Consider the following 24,144-nt stretch of genomic DNA (forward strand, 5'->3'; position numbering starts at 1 on the left):
GATATGTGGCTTTTCATGTGTTGTCACTGGAACTAGAGATGAATGACATTCCGATTCTCGAACTCGAACAACAAACAGAAGTCGATGATTATTCAAAGAAATCTCTACTGCAAGGCTATGAACTAGTTATGGATCTGAATATTCGTGTTCATTGTTTGAATCAGCTTTTCCTCAAAGGAAAGAAATAATTTAAAGTTTTGCGTGTAATCCTTTCTGTATGTGACATTGCATGTCAATAATTTGAATTGACTTCTAAAGACACTTCTTTTCGATTGAAACAATTCAGGAATTGATTGACATTTTGTACATTTACAAATATAATGTTTTTCATTGGCATTTAACAGAAGATCAAGCCTGGAGAATTGAAATATCATCATTTCCAAAACTTACTGAAATTGGAGCTTGGAGAAAGTTGAGAAAGGATGAACAAGACCTTGTTGTTGGAAATGATAAACTTTATGGTGGTTTTTACAGTACGAGCGACATTTCCTTTCTAGTCGAGTATTGTCACTCGAAAGGTATTTTAATTGTCCCAGAAATTGAGCTACCTGGACACTCTTCTGCTGCTGTCATTGCTTACCCAGAATGGTTGACCTGTGAAGATTCAGAAAGTGGTGTCAAAATATTTACTCCTGAAATGACTCCACCCAATGAATGGGGAATATTTAATGATGTGTATTGTGCAGGAAAAGAAAGCACTTTTCAATTTTTAGAAACCGTTCTTGACCAAGTCATTCAACTCTTTCCACATTCTCCCATCATTCACATTGGTGGAGATGAGGTTCCAGAGTCGGCCTCTTGGATGCATTGCTCCAAATGCCAACAACTTGCCAAACGCAACGAAGAATATTCATGTAAGATTGAAGAAATATCACTCTTCAAACAGCAACAACTCTACTCTTATTTCATTCATAGAATTTATACATTTTTACAATCGAAGGGAAAATGTATGGTTGGTTGGGATGAGGTGTTCATGTCAAACTCTACTGGAAGAAAGGACAACATGTCATCCAAAGACAACTTAATCATCCAGTCATGGAGAGGTACAGAAGGAGCACAACGAGCGATTCAGAATCAAATTCATACCATACTTTCTCCAACGAGTCATTGCTATTTCGATTATGGAATTGAGATCATCCCTTTGAAGAAAGTACTATCGTTTAATCCTTTCAAATTGTGTGAATTGGATATGAAGCATGTGGATGAAACAACTGCAGCTTTTATTCTTGGAGGTGAATGTAATTGTTGGACGGAGAGAATGCAAACCAAAGAAAAACTGCAACAAATGATCTTTCCACGAGTGTTGGCCATGAGTGAGGCATTATGGTGTGAGGCATCATGGATGAAGCAGGAGGACATCTCTAAGGATGGTCATTATTATGTATTTTTAGATCGATGTCAACGACATTATGGAACTATTTTGAAACATCTCCGAATTGGAAAGGAATGTTATCCATTGGAATGTTTCGTAGATGAAAAGAATCAGGATGTGATACATCTGGTAAAGGTGGATGATCAAGACGAAAAGCAAGAAATTTATTTCTTTATTCCTGGAATAACAAACGAATATGTGAAATATGAGAATATTTCTCCACAATCAATATTGCATTCACACGCGAATCGTGGGGAAGTGCAACTTTACACCCAAGTCATTCGAAACTCTCTCATCTATGGTATGAAACAAGTATTTCATCTGGTTTTTCATAATGCCTTATTTTGTCAAGTGAGGGCCATCATTGAGCTCAATGATAATGGATCGAGATGTGACTATGACTCGTATGTGCTTGAAACAACAAACAAAAACAGATATTCTGGGGATACAATGCTTGGATTGAGAACTCTTGTGAATGGTGTCAGAGGAGATCCTTTGTGCTTTCATTCCAAAGAATGGATTGGTTTTGAAGGAACTCCACGTGTTGAAATCATCTGCAGCAAATGGCGCACTGAACTCTCTTCCTTGTCACGCCTTTCCATTGGATGCCTTCACAAGCCAAGATCATGGATTTTTATGCCTAAGAAAATCTCTTTTTATTATGAAAGTACGTACGATCAAGAAACTACAAATCAAGACTCTGAGAAATGGATCTTTCTTGGTGAGATTTCTTGTTGGGATCCATCATTCATACAGGAACACTTGCAAGTCACACCTGAAATGTTGCGTGATGAGGAACAAACGTTTCGATTTGACTTTGTTCTTTCCAACATTCATCCAACTAGTTGCTCTGAATGCTTGACTCGTCGTTCTGGTGGTAATAACATTCATTCCATTAAGGTGGTCGTTGAGTCATACCATCATGCCACCACTCCAACGTGGCATCATTCTCAAGGTGGAAAACCAAGTTGGTTCTTCCTCGATCAGATCATTGTGAATTCATGATCGATTCTTGAAAAAGAAGACAATTGAGATTTTCAAGAGAGTTTTTACGGAAAGTATTTGGAAATTCAAAAAAATGAAAACAACAACCAACATGAAGGATGATGTTGCTCTTCTCCGAGAATCTTCTCATCATCACCATCACCACCAACATCATCACCACCACCATACAAAGCAGACAAAGAATAGTAATGGGAAATGTTCATGTCATCATGATGATTCAAATACTGTTCCATATGAATGGCCTTGGTATCCTTATTTGGAGAATATTCAGCCCTGTAAGCAACATCACGAGGAAAAATTCAAGACTCAACTTCATCATTTACTTCATCAAGATAATCCCTATCTTGTGAGTGGATATCGGAAATTACCGATACAATCATTCAAAAAATGTATCTATTCCATCTTTACGCTACACAATGAAACACTGAATATATGGACACATTTACTTCCAGCTTTTTATTTCTCATATTTAATTGTTTATTGTACTTGTCAAGCTTATGAGATGGGAAAAGATAGAGCAGATATTTTCATTTCTCTATTTTACTATACGAGTGCTGCATTGATTTATTATTTGAGTGCTTTCTATCATGTCTTTAGAATGAATAGTGAAAGTGCTTACCATTTTTGTTTAATTTGTGACTTGAGAGGAATTATTTCCATGTTCTCTGGATCCAATATTTGGTGTGCTTATTTCATGTTGAAAGGTTTTGATCGAGTGGCAACTGTTCTGACCTCGATTAGTTTTGCTGGATATTTCTATTTGTGGTTTTGGATTCCAAGCATGGTGAAACGAAGATTGTCGAATCGAAGAACATTATATTTTGCAATTTTTAGTACTATCGGGCTGATGTGCATGTTTGTGAGACTGTTTCTACAGTTTGAATATATTTACCAACCGGTCCTAGAAGGAAAATTATCATTTTTGGATTTGTTGATGAATACATTGTTTGGAAAGGAGATTGACCTCATTTCCAATACTTCAAGTATCGACCATGATACAAATCAAATGCTTTTACAATTATTGAATTTTAACCAATTATTGTTTGGAAAAATTATTTTTCGTTCCTTCTCCTTGTTGGCATTTGCAATGGTGATTCGAGTGTTGAAATTTCCAGAAAAGTATTTCCCATACACTTTTGACATTTTTGGAGCAAGGTAAGTTTAAACTAGGTATGAGTTCAAATAATTATTATTTCACACATTATCAACACACTTCTTTAATACATGTCGATGCTATCACAGTCATCAACTCTTTCATACCATTGTGGCTCTCTCTCCCATTTTAAATCACATCGAATTATGGGAAAGTTACATTCAGAATGATCAATTTTCATTGCATCATGACTTGTTAGAACTAGTTCAACAACAACGGACCTCAACACCACACCTCTAAAACAAGAACAATCATTCAATGATACATCTTTTTTCAACAGATGATCTTTTATGAAGAGGAAATGAGAGGAAAATTAAAAAAATGCAACATGTGAAAAAGCTTCAATCTTTTCCATCATGGCCGCGATCATTGATACAGTCCTCTTCTTCTTCAAGGACTTTTCCGAATCTCCACTTTCATGTGTTTAGAGATGATTTATTGAGCATCAAGATGATGGAGGATCTCCCTCCTCGCGAGAATTGTTATGGATCGGAAAAAGCATGGCAAGACTTGAATAGTAAATGTTTGAGTGGGAACAAATTACGCAAGTTGCAGTTTTTACTTTCTCAAAGTTGTTGGATGAACAATCATGATGATGATATACACAATAATAATCGTTTCGGAGATTTTAATGATTTAACATTGGAATATGATTTTAATAATTTAAAAGAAATTCGTTCGTATGGTTCTATTCAATCCAATGCCATGCTTTCCATTGCATATTTATGTTTCCGATTAGGAATTTCATTTAAATATTTTGTAGAACGCGATTTGAACTATGTGGAGTCTAATTCTCAATTTGGAAATTTATTTCATGTCATGCAGTTGAGATCACAAGGATTACAAATGGAATTTATTCCACTCACGGAACGACAAGATTACGAACGTATGAAACATGATTTTTATTGCAGAACCGTTTCTCAAAGAAAGAGTTTTGATGAAAAGAGTGGAGTCTTGTATCTTCGAGAAGGAGTTTCTCAGCACGAAGCTCAAATTGGATACTCTCAAATGGCATTAGAATTGAATGATGCGATACAGGAATTAGTTCGCTCAAGTAGGTCAAAAAAGCATCAATTTAATGTTTTTCTTCCATCTGGAACAGGAACATCAGCTCTCTTTCTCTCAAAATATTTACTCCAAATGAATCAGTCATCATGTAATAATTCGGCTCGCTTTCAAGTATTCACCACTAATTGTGTAGGTTCGGTACAGTATTTACAAAATCAGTTTTGTGAGCTGGAACCAAATGATTCATCCATTTATCCCAAAATCTTGCAAACCACCAAAAAATACAGATATGGTCAACTCTATAAGGAAATGTATGAAATGATTCAAAATTTAAAGAATGAAATTGGAGTGCAGTTTGAGTACCTCTACGATGCAAAAGGATTTCTCGCACTGAAAGAACAACACGACATATTTTTGCACGACCCTTACGTGGAGCATTCAACAAGCACGGAAAATCATGTGATTTATATTCACTCTGGAGGTTTGCTTGGCAACACACCAATGGAAGATCGATATCGACGATTTCTAATGAAAACAAGAGAGTAACATCTCGTTGATTATTATTTATTAATTTATTATTATTTATTTGAAAATCAAACAATTTTTTTTGAAAATTAAATTTGTTGATTTCATTATCGTAATTGAAACTCTCACATGTGAGAAAGCATGGAATGTAGTTCGATATCGTTGATATTTACAAATAGAGCGAACTGCTAAACACAATGTCTCTTCTCATCTTTTCAAGTCCTAGTAATAATTTCTTTTCCAAAGATTCTTCACCAATCGCTTTAGCAGCAGCACACATTTGTCTCACAATTTCTTCACAACGTCTCATGGACCTCACAATCGACCCCTCAAACATTTCTGTCATTTTACAAATCTCAACAAATTGAGCTCCATTACACCAAGCATACGTTAAATTCATCATATTGCATGGGAATGATTGCAAATACTTTTCAACATCTAAATCAAGTTTTGATTCAACAGAAACTTCAGCCACTCTTCGAGCTGCTTTTTCTAAATCTTCATAAGGTTTCCGAAGATCTTCAGCGAGTGTTGCCTTGTCATCTTCTCTCGATTGACCTCCAGAGACTTCTGATGCAAAACATGAAAGTACAGCAATGGATTGTTCAGGTGTAAGATCTGAGAAGGCACCATTGTACACCATTTCTGTAATGACTAAACTGTCTGCACTGCTCAATTCACATGCAACTCTACCCTTTGCTGTAATTACATTGTCTTCAGTTGCAAATCCCAATCTTCTCAATACTCTCATCATCTTTTTCAATTCTTCTTTCATTACCACTTGTGCAGTAGTTTTGATGAGTTTCTTCATTTCGTCTATTTGAGCATCCAACTCGAGCTTTTGTTCATAGAGTTTGACTTGAGCAAATAGAGGTGACACTGTTTTTGACTGCTGTGAAGATGATCCACTGTTCTTATAATTTGATAATTCCTCTTGATAGAATGGACTGTAGGATAATCGACTTTCGATTTGTTGAATAGCGTCGACAATTTCTTTCACCTTATTCTTTGGAATACCCATTTCCTCAATGAGGTCTAATCTTGGAAGATCTCCATACTTGATGGTAGACAGTTTGTCAATTTGCATGGTTCCATCAGAGGTTTCCACAACAGTCTGTGCCTTAAATCTCTTAATAGTTTCCAATAATTTCAAAATAGAGGATTTACATTCTGAAGAGGTGGCATCGGTTTGTCTCGTTTTCAACTCCTTTGATAAATAAACTTTGACTGAGCTGAAAACTTCCACAGAGGCAAGTGAAAAGGTCTTAATGACCGGCTTTGGTTCCAAACCAGAAGCATTGGTTTGATATTCTTGAATTGGATATGGCAATTGATCACTTTGTGGATGCGCTGGAATTAACACTTCAATATTGTAATCAGAGGCCTTGGTTTGAGCCACTTGTAATCTCTCTGCATGCTTCTTCTTTGTGAATTTCAATAAAATTCCCCAACCCCATCCATTGATACGGAGCAGTCGACCAGCAGATAAAACTGAAATGGAATAGGATGGAGTGGTAATTAATTGTCTCAATGACTCGTAGTAAGTTTGTAAATCGTTCTTCAATGAATAATATGAAGAAATTTGAGCTTCATTCTCAATGGCCAATTCATTTCTCTGTTGTTCCAATTCTTTCAATTTTTGTTCATAAGAAGCTCTCTTCTTTTCGGATTGATATTGATAAAAGGATCGTTCCATAATGTACTCGGGTGAAATCTCTTCAACCCTCAATAAATTCAAAACCATATAATAACTCAAGTGGAATGAACTATTCAGACAATCTGCAATTCCGTTCATTAATTGTCGAGCATCTTCTTCTCTCATTTCAGGATCATCCAAAATGAGAATGACAATACCCTTATCGTCAAGACCACGACGACCAGCACGACCACTCATTTGAATGTATTCACCAGAGGTTAATCTTCGAGTGATTTGTCCATCGAATTTTTCAATACCTGTGAAGAGGACTGTTTTGGCAGGCATGTTCAAACCCATCGCAAAGGTTTCTGTAGCAAAAAGAACCTTAATGAGACCTTCTTGGAAGAGAATTTCAATGACCTCTTTCATGATTGGGAGAAGACCAGAGTGGTGAACTCCAATTCCTTTTTGTAAGAGTGGCAACATGCTTTCTACTTGGGGTAACTTTTTATCTTCGTCATTCAGTGAATCGATGGCATTATTGAAAACTTCAGCAACGAGACTCATCTCTTCTTCATCGTTAAAGTTGGATTTTGAAAGTGAGACAGCGCGTGATTCACATTCCTTTCTACTGAAACTGAACACAATCACAGGTTGAAAATTTCTCTTCATGATCATGTTCACTAACTTGACGAGAGAGGTGTCAACTCTCTTTTTACGCTCTGTACCTGAAGCTCCATTACTGCTGCCTCCTCTCTTTGAACTGCCACTACTATTATTGAGTTGTGACGATGCGTTGGTCAAATCTTCAATTGCTTTCTTCCAATTTTCTTCTTTGAATGAGTGCTTTTCTACCACCAAGTGAATTCCTTCTCCACCGACAGGATAAATGTAGTGTTGCAATGGTGTGGGACGATAGTCCGTGTACACCACGTGAACGGGTTGACCTTTTAGCTTTGCAATCCATCCAGCAAATTCTGTTGCGTTTGGAATAGTGGCACTCAAGAATACATATTTCACTGAATTTGGTAATAAAATTAATGTCTCTTCCCACACTACTCCTCTCTCCTTGTCACGCATATAGTGTACTTCGTCAAAAATAACCCATTGCACTTCATTCAGAATTTCCGATCCTCTATAAAGCATACTTCTTAAAATTTCTGTAGTCATGACAATGCAACTTGAATTTGGATTAATAGTAACATCACCAGTCATTAATCCTACATCTGTAAATTCTTCTTGCAGCTCTCTGAATTTTTGGTTCGACAATGCCTTAATTGGAGATGTATAAATGACTCTACTTCCATCTTTTAGAGATTTTGCAATAGCATACTCAGCAACCGCAGTTTTACCCGCTGATGTGTGAGCTGAAACGAGTACACTTTGACTTAATTCAATGGCACGAACTGCTTGACGTTGAAAAGCATCCAATGTGAATGGATATGTTTTTGCTGGTGGCTTAAGACCCAGCTCTACTTGAGTTTGTTGTTCCAGTAAATAATGAATAATTTCTTGGGGTTCACTTATTTTGGTGTGTGCTTGTATGGATGAAACATCTTCATTGGAGGCTGGAGGAGGAATCATCTTTCCGTCAACATCTAAAGAAATAACATAATCGGGTGGGAGTGCAATTTCATGCAAACAATCATTCTTTTCTCCTAACTTTCCGATGGCTTTATGAGTCGTGGTGGTTGATGTATTAGTTGTTGTTGTTTGGTTGTTGTCATTGTTATTTATATTACCATCGGCTGTGGTGGGTGTTTGGTCATTCGTAGAGTCATTGCTGCTATCCATGTTCGGTATGACTGTTGGTGTCGGAATATCATCAACCGTGATGGATTTTGATGATGAAGCCCTAGATAATTTTGGTGTATTTGAAGAACCATCCTCCGATTCAATATCCTCATGCCCAGAAGGTTGTTTGATTTTCTTCAACTCTCGTTGTTGAATTTGTTGTTCAGCAAGTTGTATTGATTCTTCAAGGGTTCTCTTTTTCGGATTGTTGTTGTTGTTACTAACTCCGAACACTGAGAATAAATCGTCTTGATCGAAGGGATTCATTTTTTTTCAATTTTGAAATTCTTTTTTTTCAACAACTTGTTTGAACAACACTTGAACGATTTGACACAGAGTCGTGTTCAGAGGACAAGACAATAGACACGGTTCAACAATGTGTACATTCTCAATGAGAAATTCGGAAGGAGAGAATGAAGGAAGTCTCTCTGATATGTGTACGTAGATATTCGTTTATTTTTTCTTCTTCTTGTTATTGCTGGATAATGTTTCCAATTCGAGTATGGTGTTCCAATTTCGTGTGGTGGAACTTGTTTTGAATTTACCTTTTTACTTGTTGGTTAATTTGGTTTTCGTTGCAGTATTGACTAATTTCATGTAAATGGTTCTTCCCTCAATATGAAATTCATCAGGTTCAAATAATTTTCTGTCATCACACACTTCTTTCATACTTTCATCACTTGGTGTTTCTGCTAACAAGGTCACATATAAATCTTTGTGTGATTGGCCCTTCGAATAAGCTTGTTCAAGGTTTTTCACGTCATCAACACCATGATCTGAATGCAAATACTCAAAAACAACATTGCCACTTGTCTTTAATGTCTTGATATTGATGCAGCCAACACTGGAAAAGATGGATTGTAATTCCGACATTTTGATCGATCGATGTCCTCCAACATTGACACCTCGAAGAAGAGAAATGTAGCTGAGTTGAGTCCGTGTGTTTGAAGACATTTTTTTGTTCTTGGATTGTATCGAACTCTTGTTGGCGACTTGATGCCTTCGCTAATTCCTCCGCACAAATATTACGTGATTTTAAATCCAAGAGTATTGTCAACGAAGATGTTTGCAAATATAACAAGGATGCTATCGAAAGTGATGCCAACAATTTGCTGAGAATTCTTCTCAGTGAAATGCTTGATGGTTTCTTTGTGGCATGAGTCACGATGCATTATTCATTTTTTTGGACTTTTAAGCTTATTGAGTGGGTCCACGAATGGTTCCAATCAATAGGCTTGTACGTACTCTGACAGATGAGAGTACCTTGGATATTTCTAAGGGAGCAGGGAGGTTACATTCCTGACCTTGATGAAAATACAGGAGTACTCGGAATCATTTTTGAAGTCCGACGGATCAAGTCATATTTGCCAATTTGATTGTCACATTTTGTTATCACTGATTGATTGCGGGAGAATCACAACAGGATCCTGAAGAGAAGGAGAAAGATTCCAAATATTTTCACATTTATTGAACTCAGCCGAATCAACTGAAATCTGCTCTTTGATATCTACAGGTTTAGTTTTTCTGAATTGGTAAAAACAATCTGAACTCGTCTGGCAGATCGCTTTCAGAGTATAACCTGTCAGAGAAGTAAATTCTTCTAATTCTACAGTTTGCATGAATTTGAACTCTTAATGTTTCTATATAATTGGTACCGTATGCTCTTCTTGTAAAATCAGCCAAGTTGAATTGGATCTGGTTCCATCCTTCGTCGAGACGCATGGGCATTGTGCAAATGAAAGGTTTCACTCTTGTAGTGCTTTGATAGTTGGATGCTCGGAATCGCCTCTTGATGTTTTTGTCATCTAAAACTTGAACTTCAAATGTAAAGTATTTTTTGAGCTGAACAGAAAATGATCGAATGCCATATTAACCATTGATGGAATGTTTGACTGCATGATAACTTACATTCTTAATGACCATTACTAGGAACGGTAACTTGATTCCGAGGGTTTTTTTCGAACTAGCCGGACATGTAATATAGGTGGTGCTCACATTGGTTCCGATGAGCTCAAGAACAGAGCTTTGAATATCCTGATCGGTTATACGTTTGATGTGCCCATTCTTCACTTGTTTATCCCAAATTTGAAGGGGTTTAGATCTGTCATTGACGTTGTATAATGCATGGTCAATTGATGCCACACACTCATTCCACAACCTACCCGATGGAGTATAATATTGAAAGAAAGCCGCTTTGAAATGTATTTTTGAACATTTTTTTTAAAGAATTTACTGTTGTTTTTTGAAAATCTACAGCTGTTTGATAAAATTGTAATTTGAGAGCGCGGCAAAAAAATTTCGTAACGGAACAGGTGACGCATGTTTGGTGTCACACCTATTGATTATGGTGCATCAGTGAGATATTATTATTATCATGACTCTCAAGTTGGGAGAATAATGACTTCTTAAAAGTCATTGATGTAACGAAAGGCCATACATGCTTTGATTGAAGTGGCAATACTGAAAAATTCCCAAAGGTTTTGATTTGCCAACATTGAGTTGAGGATTGCATTTCAATTTTTTCACACTTTATCTACAAATGAATTTGTTTTAATCATGATAAAAAGATGAATGTATGATGGGATAAGACAATACCATTATTGATTTAACACGAATTTTTCAACACTTCCTTGATCATATCTGAAAAGAGACAAGGTTTAAGGTCAATTTATATTGAACATATACTTGCGTCATCAGAACAGAGCTCTGTATAAATAAATATTTGTTATACCTTTTATGGAGTATGTATTTAGACACAAATGAATGATTTACAGATGTCTCTCTTTGATATATTGCTCCGCAAATTTTTCAATAATTCTTTCTTTGGCAAGCATAAATTCGGCAGTCTTGGCTGTCAGTTTATCTGCTTCCTTTCGTTTTCTATATTCATCTTTACAATTTTAGAGATTGCCATCATGAACGGCCAGTTCATACCAATGATAATCATAACGCCAATAATAAATATAAAATCACAGACAAAACAAATTTTTCATAATTTTTCCATCAATTTCGTTCCATTCCGATAATACCTACAAAATCCCGTTTTAATCATGAATACTTCCATTGAAAATCCAGCGACAAAAAAGAATGGAAATAAATATTTCGCATCATCCACAAGTTTGCCTTTTCCGATTTGTGCTTTCTGCAGAATTTGACTTGCAAAATGAAAAGGCTTTCCGATCAAGGAAAGCCAACGCTCCATTTTTTTGAATGTAATACACAGTTTCAGCAAATCAAAAATACTAATCGTGAGAATGCTACAGATCCACCAAATTCCATTATTATTCATTCATTCAACATGTCAGAGATGAAGGCATTGTATCTCCCTTAATTCGTTATTGTTTCATCATAAAAAGAACTCTTTCAACTGTCAAAGCTCTTTCTCGTCGACTGAAGACAAAAAACAAACCCAAAAAAAACAAAATGATGCAATCGATTGACCAGCCCATGTCGGGCGTAGTGACGATGAAACGTGCCTCGTCAACACCATCCTCGTCATCAACACAACAAATCCATTACAAACTCATCAAACACTCGCAAGATGTCAAAAAGAGTGCTTTTTTATCATGGAAGAAAGTTCCTCTCTCTCTCTTTTCTCATCCCAACACATTGGCGATCATGAAAAAGAAAGATCCAGTCAATTCTCGTAAATCAACACTCATGCTCGATGCCCAATATACTCAAGTCAAAATGATTACCAATGAAAGTATGAACAAGAAACATCCCTTTTGCTTTTCCATTAAATCGCACATTGAAGGAAAAAACAAAGAAGAAGAATGGATGTTTGAGTGTTCTTCACGTGCCGAATGTGAAGATTGGGTCGAATCGATCAAGAGATTGTTGAATCGAGGAGTTGGTGGTGGTGGTACATCGTCCTCTCAATTAATGTTACAGAACATGACTTCTGTTGACGTGAACATCTTGACCTCGCATACTGTTGAACAAGTTCTTGTGGTGGTGCCAGAACAACAACATCAACAATCATCGGTGATACAATCCGCATCATCAGCTCATCCTCAACCCATCACCAAAGATTCTCATCCACCGAAAGAAGAAGAAGACAAAGAACCAAATCAAAAGATCGGTCTCTCTTCCCACACGTCAACATCTCCTCCACAAACAACCAAACCCGAAACAACCACAACATCAATACCACCACTCCATGCTTCTACTTCATCACTCGAAGAATTGCAACCAGCCAAATTGGATGACACTCTCGTCGATGATGAATTAGAACCTATTGAACCAGCAAAATTGGACGACGTCGAGGAAGAACCTGTATTTGTCTTGCAAAATGCAGTCATCAAACGAGTGGAGGATGACAATGCAGCAGATGATCATCTTCATCATGAGGAGGAGGAAAAGAAGAAGAACATGACGATACAAAACAACTCTCAAGTCGGAAAAAAGAAGACAACCATTCTCAAAGATGAAGAGTCCTCTGATGAAGATATCATTGTCACATCCAAAAAGAAAACATCTGCAACCACCTCTCCTCCAACGGAATCTACCAACCCTAGGGCCACTAGTAACAACTCCTTCTCATCAGCAAAAACAACAAATTCATCGAATGCCACTACGACGAGTAAGCATCAATCATCCGCTTCTTTGGGTGGGCCTCCCAATAAGGCCAAAAAAACTGTATTGAAAGATGATGATTCTTCTTCTGACGAGGAGGAGAAGGATGACATCAAAGTTGTGAACAAGAAAAATACGAGTTCCACCACTCCTTCACCATCATCATCCGGTGGTCCTCCAAACAAATCTAAAAAGACTGTCCTCAAAGATGAAAGTGATGACGACGATGAACCTCCCAACAAAATTACCTCTTCTGGGGCACCTCCAAAGAGAACCACCACTTCTCTTCCTAAGGAAGAAACAAAGAAGGAAGAACAAGAGGAGGAGGACGATGTGAACAAAACAATCATAAGAAAAGCACCTTCTAGCCAAAATGCTTCTTCGAATAGCTTAAAGTCAGGCACTACCGACTCCATTGTTGAAGTGACCATGATGGATCCACTTTTCGAACTTTCTGAAGATGAAAAAGATGAGGAGGACGATCGTAACAATGATGATGACGAAGATTATGAAATGGATAACGAAGTGGGCGATCCAATTTCATCACTTTCTCAACTCATTGAAGAGCTTGAATATAACTCTAATTGCAGAGCTAAGGCAATGAAATGTGCAAAATATTTACATTCCCATTTTGTGAAAAATAAGAAGCAATTAATTGACGATATTCTTAAACATGAAGGTTTACAATCATGCATTTGTATGATTAATGATAACACTAAGAGTTATTCAATTGCATTCACAGGTCTCTCGATATGTGTGGAAGTTATTGAAAGTACAGCACCAAACAATGAACAACACAAGGCACTCATGAAATTAACTGGATGTATGGGCGCATGTATTGATATTGTGAAGAGACATCATTGCAAATTTTTGAAGAGAATGACAGCAGCTTCGAACAAGATCAACACGACCACACATGTCGAGCACGTTCGTGTCATGTCTTTGGCTGTACAACTATTATCAATGTTGAGTGAAAAGCCAAGTGATCATGTCAATGAGTTACTTGCTGAATTGGAAAAAGTGATCAAGCAGTGTGACGAGGTTATTTCCAAAGTTTATGCTCTCAAGCAACTCACTCTATCCTACGAATTATCAAGAAACATGTTTATTTTGTTGAATAATATTAGTTTGCACAATATTGAATCATTGAAAACCATCAGCAAAAAACAAGGCGCCTTTGACATGATGATCAAATTCGTCGTCTATCACTACGGAGTATCAATTCCAAACAAGATCAATAACGATGATGAAAATGCAATTATTATTCCACTGACAAAGTTTGTGTCATTGACTGCAAAAGATACCTCAAAGATGGCTAAAATGGAACTAGCCAAATCCATGGTCATGCAAGGAGGTGTGTCATCATTGCTTTCTCCGCCTTCAACTGCAACAAAACAAAATTCCAAATCCTCGAACATTCAGCAATACATTACGAAAATATTCCTTGAATTATCAGACGCTTCTCCTCTCATTATGAAATCATTCAAGAATATTGTTCTATTGAATTTGAAGAATAAGGAATTGGTCACGAATACGCTCAACGTCATGCATACCATTTACAGAAACAAATCTGACTCAGACGCAAGAGAAAAGCTGATACAAGTATTAGCCACAGAATTTGGAAGTCTCTTCTTTGCTGCTCTCTCCAAATATGCCGATGATGGTTGGGTAGTTTCATTCTGTGTTGAATTTTTATTTGAAATTGAAAAGTGTTATCCAAGTGTGCTTGCCAAAGCTTGGGGTGAAACTTCGACGGATTCCAAGATATCACAAACAGTGTATACACACGTACGAACTCTTGTACTCTCACTGAATGAGTTTAACGATAATGAACTCTATGAAATGATGATGAGCTTATTCTTGAAACATTTAGAGAACGATCCAAATAGTGCAGGTGCACAATTTGCTGGTACTTTTGGCTTCCATGTTGCTCTACTCGATATTATTCAACGCTCCACGACACCTCACATTCTAACTTTGACACTTCATGTATTGTCTCTTGTGATACCGTACACTCAATTCAAAATGAAACGAAGCTCTATTGATAAGGACAATCTAAATCAAGTTGAGAATATTCTCTCCAAGGATATTCGTGAGAAATTAATTGCATCATGCTTTTCCAAGTTAAAAGATGCAACCAATATGGAAAAAGAAGGATGTATCTTTTTATTTTCCATATTGCAAGGAATTGCTCAATACTATGAAGCTTTCAAAGTCAGCATGGATGACATGAAATCATTGGTGAAATATACTCAAACATTTACACATAGTGACAATGATGGCGAGTTGAGCTTGTCTCTGTTGAAACTTGTTGCGAAATTGAATGAAATGGATTCTAATGGCATGATTTTACAGAAATCGGGTTGTATTGATTTGTGCAAGGAGTTGGTGCAATTACACAGTGACAGCAATAAGGAATTGAAAGAGTTTGCCAAGAATGAGTTATCTACGTTGTTGTAAGAGGATGCTTCGATCAATGTCTTTACTATAAATTACTGGCATTTTAAGGGTCATCCACCCTAAATCCGTTAAATTTAAAAATTTCAGAAAAAATATCAAACGCTCTTTGAGATGTCCACGGACAGTAACATCAATTCTCAGCAAGCACCGACGAGAGGTAGGTATAGCCTCAATTGATATCAAGCTAATGATTTTGAAAACCAAATTTAATGGTGATTACACTGTTGAACAGCCCCGGACGTTTTTAAAATTGGAAAAACAGAATATGTTAGATTCAAGGAGACCTACTTTTATCCACGACCCTACCGAACTGATAGAACGTATGTAATGGAACATTACTTTTGCTTAATGAGTCGTCATATAATTATGATCACCAAGTAAAATTTATCAAGAAAAGGAGGATCCACGAACGGGAAAGTTAGCCTATTTTCATTGGGGATCCAAACAATTCCTTGCGAGTTATTTGGATTTTCCTGATTATGTTACGTTGGAGGAGCAGAACGAATCAACAACGGCCAATACTACAGGCACCTCCTTAGCATCAACAACAACATATGATGCTTCATCATCAACTCCACCCTCAACACCCGTAACACCCCCAACACATTCCATACCGCCAACAACTCCACAACAACCTAACACTAGTTCAATCCCTCAACAAGTCAAAGACGAAAAGAAGGATGCTTCATCACCATCATCCTCTGACTCAATCAACAACAAGAGCACAAAACCTCAAGATCAAGCTTCTTCCAAGGGCAGCGTAGTACCAACACAACAAATCCCTGCCTCTCCAACCACAGCGGAGAAAAACAAGGATGTTCCCTCCCCTACTCAACAATCAATCACAACTACGGAGCAGCAAGGAAAAGAGTCCACCGTTATCACTTCGAATGGTACCTCTGAAGAAAAGAGTCCACAAAAAGTGGTTAAACAATCCGATGAGGACTCTCCAGAGAGTAGATCAACAGAGTCGGATGCATCCAAATTGAAGAAGGTAACCATTGTAGAAGATAATGAGAAGGTCAAGAAGAAGGCTGCCACAATGGTCAGCAGCCCAACAACCCCCACGACACCAGAACAAAAGAAATCAATGACAACGATTCAGGGTAACTCTGGAACTTCGTCTCAAGAGGATTTCAAAGACTTTACTTCTGGAAAGAGATTGTCATTCATTGGCAAAAAGAATTTGAGCTCAAAACAAAACTACTCCAAGAAGGATTTAGCAAGAACAGAATTTGATGATCAAATTGAGGATGGTTAGTTTTATTTAATATTATTTTGTTCTAACGTTAGAGTTGTGTGATTTGATATTGAAATCAATATATTTTGGTCTACGTTAGAGTTGTTTGTGCTTCCTGGAAGAGGAGAGGTGCATGTTCACACAGCTTTCAAAGCCAGTCTTTTTGTTTCAGTAAGTAGTTTGGCTATGGTTTGCAACAGATATTGATACAGCTTGCCAATAGCCCAAAACTAAGAAGGATCGAATTGTAATTTTAGCACGAGATTTTGTTGGAGCTTTCTGCTTGTTCATTGCCGGGCAAGATGGTAAATCGTAAGTGTTGCTTTCGTGATTTGTCATTACCAATTCTTGCATCATTGCCCATTTTATTAAACGATATGAAAACCTGTTTCAATCTTCTTGGAACTAAACAGTAAGAAAAATATAATCTTAAATGCCTTACCATTGATTGACTTCTTTGATATTAATGATGAGAAAGATTCCAAGTTTATTCTCATTATTGATGGTGTTGAGCTTATTCTTCAAGCAAATGCAATAAGCAAGGAAAGGCTAAAGGTTGGACTGGAACTGGCCTACAATGAAATTGAAAGCAAAAAAGAAATTGACTTGCACTGTAAGTAGTACCTCTAAAATCACATCACACACAAACTCCAACTATTTTTTGTTTACTTTTAGATTACCGCCTCGCATCAGTTGAGTTTGCAAATTCCTACTACAAACCAATCACTGAAAATACTGGACCAGCAGTCGTAAAATCCATCATCGAGGCTGATCCATTTGAAACTGTGGACGAGAGCATCCAAGAAACAACAGATACATTTGTTGTCAGCAAATATGAGCAGGGCTTGAGATACTTGCACATTGTCTCAAGAAATTCGTTTGAAAGAGATGCAGCTTTGCAAGAAGTGTTGTCATATATTGAGAAAAATTTGAAGAAAATGGACAAAACAATGCTCGAAAAATGTTTTCGTGTTTTGGAAATTATTTTCAAGAATCCAACAACAACTGAAAAGCCGGAATTGAGAAATACTTTCCTTAAATTAATGCATGATATTAAGCAATCAAAGAAAACCAATGACGAATCAATTGATGAAATTGTAAAGTTAGGAAATTTGAGCTTTAAAGCGATTGAATATTGGAGATCTAGAGCCAAGCTCAAAGAAGGTATGGTTTTTTTTCATATTTACTTTGTTTTATAATTCTTCATGATTTCAACAGTTCCCTTTGGCGAAGATTTCCAACCTGTGTCGCAAAAGCTGAAAGCAAAAAAAGAGGTACAACAAGAGAAGTTAATGAGAGAATCAATTATCCAGAAAAAATTACCTTCAGGTGTTTTTTTGGGCGTATTATTTTTTACTAGGAGTGGTGAAATTTTGTCAGATCGTAACGACAATTTGCCATCTGTCAAATTGGAAAGATTAATGTATCATATTGAGGCCTCCAAACGACTCGACCATCCTGATTGGCAATGGTTAATGCGCCAAAGTCAACACTCTTTCTCGAATTCTATTCTTGAGCTGGTTCCTTCCTTATCGAATCCTCAAGTTGTGATGGATGTATTTAGAACAGAATTTCTTAGAGGATTTAACGACCTCTATCGAGCCATTAATCAATCAACCAAGCCCAGTACTGACCTTGGAGTGCTGCTAGATAAGGTTGTTACTATGAAGGGTCAAAATATTTTGTACTACCTCATGGTTAAGCAAGTCGAAGATGAAAAATTCGAGGTTCCCAACGGATACAAGTGGGACAATGCCGTAGACTTTGAATATAGACAATATCAAAAGTACGAAAATTTAGATGATTCATTTGTTATCGATAAATTAGAGAGCCACTATAATGGATCTCGATGGGTCAATAATGCAATAGATTATTACAGAGCTATAACCTCTAAAACATATAATGAAGGATTGTGGATGGGGTATTTCAATTTTAAACTGGATTCAAATGGCTCGTATCAGATCATTGTTGAGGACAAATGCAGATTTATGATTCCTTCTGTCAAAATAGCCGACAAGTTCGATGCTAAAAAGCTCAAAGATTTAATGACAGCAGGTATCGACTCTATTCGCTCTCTAGAAGGTGTTGTTACTGAGGAAACTCCCGATTATCAATGTGACACTTTCGAAAAACAAATATTCAGGGCTCAATTTCAACTAAAGAAGAAAATTGGCAAGGACACCTTGGGTCATTTATACAAGAATGAAGTAATTGAGCTGGGAGACAAAACAAAAATGGTCGTCTTCATAGATACAGATTCGAACTTCAATATCAGCAACGACTTGCACAGATTTTTATGGAGAGATGAGGTTTCGTTTGAAGCTCTTCACATTGGAATGTTCCATCCTGTTCTCCTCGATCAATATATGAATACCATTCGCAAGCAATTGTCTTTTGATAATACCATATTCAATGACAGCTCTACCTCTACTGATGAATATTTAAGGAGAAAGAATGTGGTTAACAATAATAGACTAAAGGAAATGATACGAGCAGAAGAAGCTATATCGTTAATACGGTGGCCCTATCGAGTTATCTCATGCTACTTGGCAACCGCTCAATCAAAACAACAAATTGTGGAAATTGTATCAAATGGTCGAACGTATGCCAAGTTGATATATGACCAAACAATTGGAAAAAAGAAATCTTTCAAAGAGTTCAAGAATGAGCTGTTCAAGACCCAGGACTCTCAAGAAGTAGAGGCAAAGAAACAGAAATATCTTGTCATGCAAAATTTGAAAAACAATGAGCAAGAAGATTTGGAACGCTCCACCTGTTCTGTGTATGATGTGGAAGTAAATATTGAAGATGTCTGTGACGTGGACTGCCTTGTATTGGGACCCACTAAGGAAGAATTGCTTCAAATAATGGTTGAAGAAGAGGTACAAATGAGTATCATCGAACATGTAGATAGGATGGAGTTGGAAGCCATTAAGAACACATTGGATGATGTAATTTCAATCATTGAGGTTACCACAGATTTGGTTGATTATGCCATGTTTGAAGAACGGCTGAGGGTGTCGAAACAAGCTCTGAAAGATGAAAGACTTGACTATTTACAGTCCGTTTTTTCTGGTGTCAAAGTTGAAAGAGAACAAACATCTTTGTTCATCGACATGGAGGAGGCAACATATGACCATCTGTACCGAAGTTCGATACAAGCATTTGATGGCTTGCTAACTCAATCTTTTAAGCTACTATCAGCAATTGACAAGACTCAAACAATGATTGATCTAGCAGAAACTATGTATATCCACAACTTGAACGTTGAAAAACAACAAAAAGTGTTGAGATCCATTCAGAAAATTCAGGACAAACAAATTGAGATGAATATTGCTTCGCAAGGAGGAAGGGAGAGCACTACTGCTAACCTCTCCAAAACTGGCAGTCATCACAATCTACTCCAAAGAGCAAGTATCAACATGGATGAAGAAAGACTTCGAATCATGCTTGAAGAAGAAGAGCAAAAGAGAAGTGAGAGTGTCGAAAAGAAGATGAAAAAGTTTGTGAAACGCGCCATGGGTTATCAATCGTTTTCTCTTCCATGTGGGCCTGGCGATTTGAGTGTTCAGCCAAAACCTGTTGCATTGAATCAGTCTGCAAAACCAAGCACTACCTCTTCTTCGACTGCAAACAACACAGCAAAAAAGAAACCATCAACCAAAGTTCCAGCTACCAGCACACTTGGTACAAATGCATCCCTAATTAACAAGCTTCTTGATCAATCAATGTCAGCTTCAAAAGCAAAGTCCATTCTTGCCAAGTTAAAGGTGGACTCTCGATCAACCAACAACACAGCACATAAATAAAACTGTAATCATTGTACTCAAAGACTAATGATGAACCAACCTCTGAGAGTATTACGGTTTAATAATGGAAGACATTAATACCTCTCAAAATAATCCAATAAAGCTCCATTATCATCAAAAACTTTCACTTTCACTCCATTCATGCTGTCACATGTGACTTCTTTGTAGTTGCGAGATATTTGTCGAGTGTGGAACAAATTTGCAACAGTTGTAGTAACAGTCGATAAGGATCTGGCTAAATCTGCTCCCATGGAACCATCTCCAACATGAGTGGTACCAAGATGAAAGGGACAACTCGATTGATTCTGAACTTGAATATTTGCTGATACCGTGGCTGTTGGTGATGACGTGATCACTTTTGTTCTCTTGTAAGATCGATCATAACCTTCAAATGCAAGTGTCACATTGTGAGCAGTAAAGAGAGGAGACCAATAGGTTCGACCATTCTTTGATAATTCCGTATCTATCAAAAAAAAATAACACACAAAACGCGACCACTCGTACACACAATCTCCACATAAAAACAACATTCATCAACTTACCATAATCTGACACAGATGGATACAATGGCATATTATACATGACCATTCGATACTTGTCATCTCCTCTTGCATATCTCGAGTTAATAAACGATTGTTGTGATTCATGACTATTCACCACATGACTATCTAAAACCATCATGGAACATGTGGTAGAATTTTCATTCAATAAATAATGCATGTGAGAAAATTCCTGTGTACTTGCTGTCTTGTTTGTTTCATGTAAAATAAATGCTCGATAAGGTCTTAGATCATTTCCTGAATTTGCTTTAAATCTCCAAAACAATGTTTCATGATTTCCAATGGCTGTCAATAATGGAATTGAATTATTATTCGAATCATAGGCAATCGATTGATATCTCGATAAAAATCTCACCCATCTTCCATAACATGTTAAAAATCCATTATCAAATGCAATATTTCCAGTAAAGGCAATAAAGGATGGGTTTGAGTTTTGAATGGCTTGTTTCATCATACTGAGAGATTTATCATTCAATCCAACTTCTCCACTCACTATAAATTTAATGGAATTTCCTCCACTTGATGAAAAGGTGGTAAATTTGCTAATATTTGAGCTCACTAACAAAGTTTTGTAATTGGAGGTCACATTGGCTGTAAATTCATTGGATAATCTCTCCGCAATTGTAAAATAAAATGTTGAAAAGTAGTAGGTCGTTTGTGGTGTAAGTGCTGGTGTATTCAATACACAAGTATGGACATAACGTTGAATGAGTTCTGTTTGAAATTCATTCAAATCTTCAACACTACAAGTTTGTAGATATAAAGTATTGCCATTATTTCTGTTAAATGCACTTAATAATGAATTCACAACCGACATGTTACTGTAGAGTGCACTTCCATCCAATAATTGTGAAAAACTCTCTTGTTGCATGAATGCATTCAAACTTGTCGTTGCATTTGTGGAATAAATCACAAAAGAAACTCCTTGTGGTCGAGATTCTGTGAAAAATTTCACAATCATTTCTCGTTGAGGTCTTTCTGGAAGCATGAGCACTTGAGAACAAATTTTTCTCTCTCCACACACGGAGAGTGATTCTCTCGAGTTGACATATCTCGTAAAGGTTGTTGAAAATTCAAAATCATTTAAACAAATACAAGTTCCATAAAAGAAGGATGTTAAAACAATGGTAATGACCATGGCTAGAATTAAATAGAGAATGAAGAGAATGAATCGATTCACAATTCCGTATTGAATGGATTTAAAATAGATTTCAAGAGGTGAAAGAATTCTTTTGTGAATTTTCTTCTTCTTGTTGGAGGAGGATGCAGCTGTGGTGGAAATTTCTTCATATACTTTTGGAGGTCCATCGAGTATTTTGAATTTGTGAATGTCGACATTTTCATTGACATCTTCTTGTCTTAAAATGACTAGTTTGGTTTGTTGACGTCTGACAGAAGTTAATTCATCCATATTCATTTCCATATTTGCATTATTGTTGTCATCACCACCACTCAAAGCTGCTTGTAATGATGAAGCATTGTCATTATTTTGATTCACTGGCATCAATTCAATTTCACTACTTGCTGCCACATTGGATGGCGTTGAAGGCACAGGTGAGGAGGCAACCACTAAATTTTGATAATATTGAGGTTGAATATTATTCAATAATTGAATTTGTGACGATTGTGTTTGAGAATCTCCTTCTGTGGTTGCTGAGCTCATGGTGTTTGATGCCATTGACACTTCTGGAGCACTTGGAGCATGGTTCTCAATTCCATTTGTGAAAGCTGACATGGAGGTATTGGTTTCCATTCGAGCAACATGTTGTTGAGAATCTTTTGAATTATCTTGTTGAGAATCTTTTAAATGATGATTAAGTGTAAGGGTTGGAATTTGATGGTCATCCACAATAGTTTCACGAAAGTTATCATGATTGGGTGACGTGGCAGTGACAGATGGTTCTTCTTCCAAATCGACCATAGATTGGAGTTTGTCATGAATTAATCGATAGCGAACTCCATGAAGAACTGTAAGGATAGTGAGAAATAGATTAATGGCAATTCCTGCACCCCAGTGAAGATATTGAACTGTAAAATGTGCATGACATGAAAATATGATGATTCAAATATCGAAATCAATGATGGTAATATTCAGTAGAGTCGAGGAGTAATTGTACGAATCATTATGAATTATGGTCATGATCAATCATTGAAAAATCATGTGATTGTCAAATTCCACCACAAATCATAAAATCACCAGACATGAATCCATAATAAATAATTTTCAAAAATTCATCCATCACAACATCCAATTAATGAATCACCATCCATTATTATTATTATTATTATTTTGAACCAACACTTACATGCCACCAAAGATGAAATATAAGTAATCAATGCATAGACCATAAACAATAAGAGAACATTTTCAACAAAATATAACAATTCCATTCCAATCCAACACTTCAAGGATTTGCTACATGCACCACAGGTCCATTCTTCACTTTCATCTTCATAAGCAAATGGATCAAATTGCAATAAAGTAGTCACACCTCCGACTCCGACACCTCCGACCGCATGGTTACTCGTTCCAGTGATGGATTCCATTCCACTCATACTCACACCTTGAACAATGACTCCACTGTTTTGATGTTTGGAATCTTGTGAAATTTCAATTTGATGATCATTGGCAATGTCAATGACAGCCGACGATCGATGATGGATGGCATTGGCTGACAAGTGTTGAGATTGTTCTTGAGAAGAAGGTGTTAAAGGGATGGTCTTTGGTTTTGAAGCATGTTTTTGTTGTTTCAATTCTTCCTTGTCCCGAGCTTGTTGTTCGAGTCGAATTTTCTTTTCGACTCTCTGTTGAAGACAACATCGAATGATGAGAACAAGGAAATACAATGCTGTGAAAATGATGAGAATGCACGAACTGAAGACAACACTTAGAAGATAGACAGTGAAATTATTACTTCTGAAAATGTCTTCAATCGAAACAGAGGATGACATTTTCCGAACAATTTAAATTATTCAATTTGAAAGAGAGGAAATAATGTACAAG

The 24,144-nt window shown here is 36.8% G+C and overlaps 10 protein-coding genes across 10 annotated transcripts; 5 read left to right on the plus strand and 5 right to left on the minus strand.

Moving 5' to 3' along the window:
• Positions 1 to 38: 38 nt before the first annotated feature.
• Positions 39 to 2,377, plus strand: FDP41_011046 (uncharacterized protein; the record flags this gene model as incomplete). The annotated part of the gene is made up of 2 exons (XM_044701412.1): positions 39 to 144; positions 345 to 2,377. The coding sequence occupies 2 exons, from the start codon at positions 39 to 41 to the stop codon at positions 2,375 to 2,377; spliced, it is 2,139 nt and encodes a 712-aa protein (XP_044567781.1).
• A 73-nt stretch (positions 2,378 to 2,450) lies between these two features.
• Positions 2,451 to 3,770, plus strand: FDP41_011047 (uncharacterized protein; the record flags this gene model as incomplete). Its single annotated transcript, XM_044701413.1, has 2 exons — positions 2,451 to 3,532; positions 3,620 to 3,770. 2 exons carry the CDS (start codon positions 2,451 to 2,453, stop codon positions 3,768 to 3,770), a joined length of 1,233 nt encoding a protein of 410 aa, XP_044567782.1.
• Positions 3,771 to 3,851: 81 nt separating this feature from the next.
• On the plus strand, positions 3,852 to 5,084 carry FDP41_011048 (uncharacterized protein; the record flags this gene model as incomplete). Its single annotated transcript, XM_044701414.1, has 1 exon — positions 3,852 to 5,084. One exon carries the CDS (start codon positions 3,852 to 3,854, stop codon positions 5,082 to 5,084), a length of 1,233 nt encoding a protein of 410 aa, XP_044567783.1.
• Positions 5,085 to 5,232: 148 nt separating this feature from the next.
• FDP41_011049 (uncharacterized protein) lies at positions 5,233 to 8,760 on the minus strand (the record flags this gene model as incomplete). The annotated part of the gene is made up of 1 exon (XM_044701415.1): positions 5,233 to 8,760. The coding sequence occupies one exon, from the start codon at positions 8,758 to 8,760 to the stop codon at positions 5,233 to 5,235; it is 3,528 nt and encodes a 1,175-aa protein (XP_044567784.1).
• A 282-nt stretch (positions 8,761 to 9,042) lies between these two features.
• FDP41_011050 (uncharacterized protein) lies at positions 9,043 to 9,447 on the minus strand (the record flags this gene model as incomplete). The annotated part of the gene is made up of 1 exon (XM_044701417.1): positions 9,043 to 9,447. One exon carries the CDS (start codon positions 9,445 to 9,447, stop codon positions 9,043 to 9,045), a length of 405 nt encoding a protein of 134 aa, XP_044567785.1.
• A 561-nt stretch (positions 9,448 to 10,008) lies between these two features.
• Positions 10,009 to 10,708, minus strand: FDP41_011051 (uncharacterized protein; the record flags this gene model as incomplete). Its single annotated transcript, XM_044701418.1, has 3 exons — positions 10,009 to 10,335; positions 10,402 to 10,594; positions 10,656 to 10,708. 3 exons carry the CDS (start codon positions 10,706 to 10,708, stop codon positions 10,009 to 10,011), a joined length of 573 nt encoding a protein of 190 aa, XP_044567786.1.
• Positions 10,709 to 11,261: 553 nt separating this feature from the next.
• On the minus strand, positions 11,262 to 11,695 carry FDP41_011052 (uncharacterized protein; the record flags this gene model as incomplete). Its single annotated transcript, XM_044701419.1, has 2 exons — positions 11,262 to 11,383; positions 11,527 to 11,695. 2 exons carry the CDS (start codon positions 11,693 to 11,695, stop codon positions 11,262 to 11,264), a joined length of 291 nt encoding a protein of 96 aa, XP_044567787.1.
• Positions 11,696 to 11,919: 224 nt separating this feature from the next.
• FDP41_011053 (uncharacterized protein) lies at positions 11,920 to 15,531 on the plus strand (the record flags this gene model as incomplete). Its single annotated transcript, XM_044701420.1, has 1 exon — positions 11,920 to 15,531. The coding sequence occupies one exon, from the start codon at positions 11,920 to 11,922 to the stop codon at positions 15,529 to 15,531; it is 3,612 nt and encodes a 1,203-aa protein (XP_044567788.1).
• Positions 15,532 to 15,642: 111 nt separating this feature from the next.
• Positions 15,643 to 20,580, plus strand: FDP41_011054 (uncharacterized protein; the record flags this gene model as incomplete). The annotated part of the gene is made up of 8 exons (XM_044701421.1): positions 15,643 to 15,688; positions 15,764 to 15,851; positions 15,910 to 16,787; positions 16,872 to 16,942; positions 16,995 to 17,083; positions 17,185 to 17,384; positions 17,447 to 17,935; positions 17,990 to 20,580. 8 exons carry the CDS (start codon positions 15,643 to 15,645, stop codon positions 20,578 to 20,580), a joined length of 4,452 nt encoding a protein of 1,483 aa, XP_044567789.1.
• A 74-nt stretch (positions 20,581 to 20,654) lies between these two features.
• FDP41_011055 (uncharacterized protein) lies at positions 20,655 to 24,092 on the minus strand (the record flags this gene model as incomplete). Its single annotated transcript, XM_044701422.1, has 3 exons — positions 20,655 to 21,043; positions 21,123 to 23,168; positions 23,447 to 24,092. The coding sequence occupies 3 exons, from the start codon at positions 24,090 to 24,092 to the stop codon at positions 20,655 to 20,657; spliced, it is 3,081 nt and encodes a 1,026-aa protein (XP_044567790.1).
• Positions 24,093 to 24,144: the final 52 nt, after the last annotated feature.

Source organism: Naegleria fowleri (genome assembly GCF_008403515.1).
Source record: "Naegleria fowleri strain ATCC 30894 chromosome Unknown tig7, whole genome shotgun sequence".
In the NCBI taxonomy this organism is placed as follows: Eukaryota; Heterolobosea; class Eutetramitea; order Acrasida; family Naegleriidae; genus Naegleria; species Naegleria fowleri.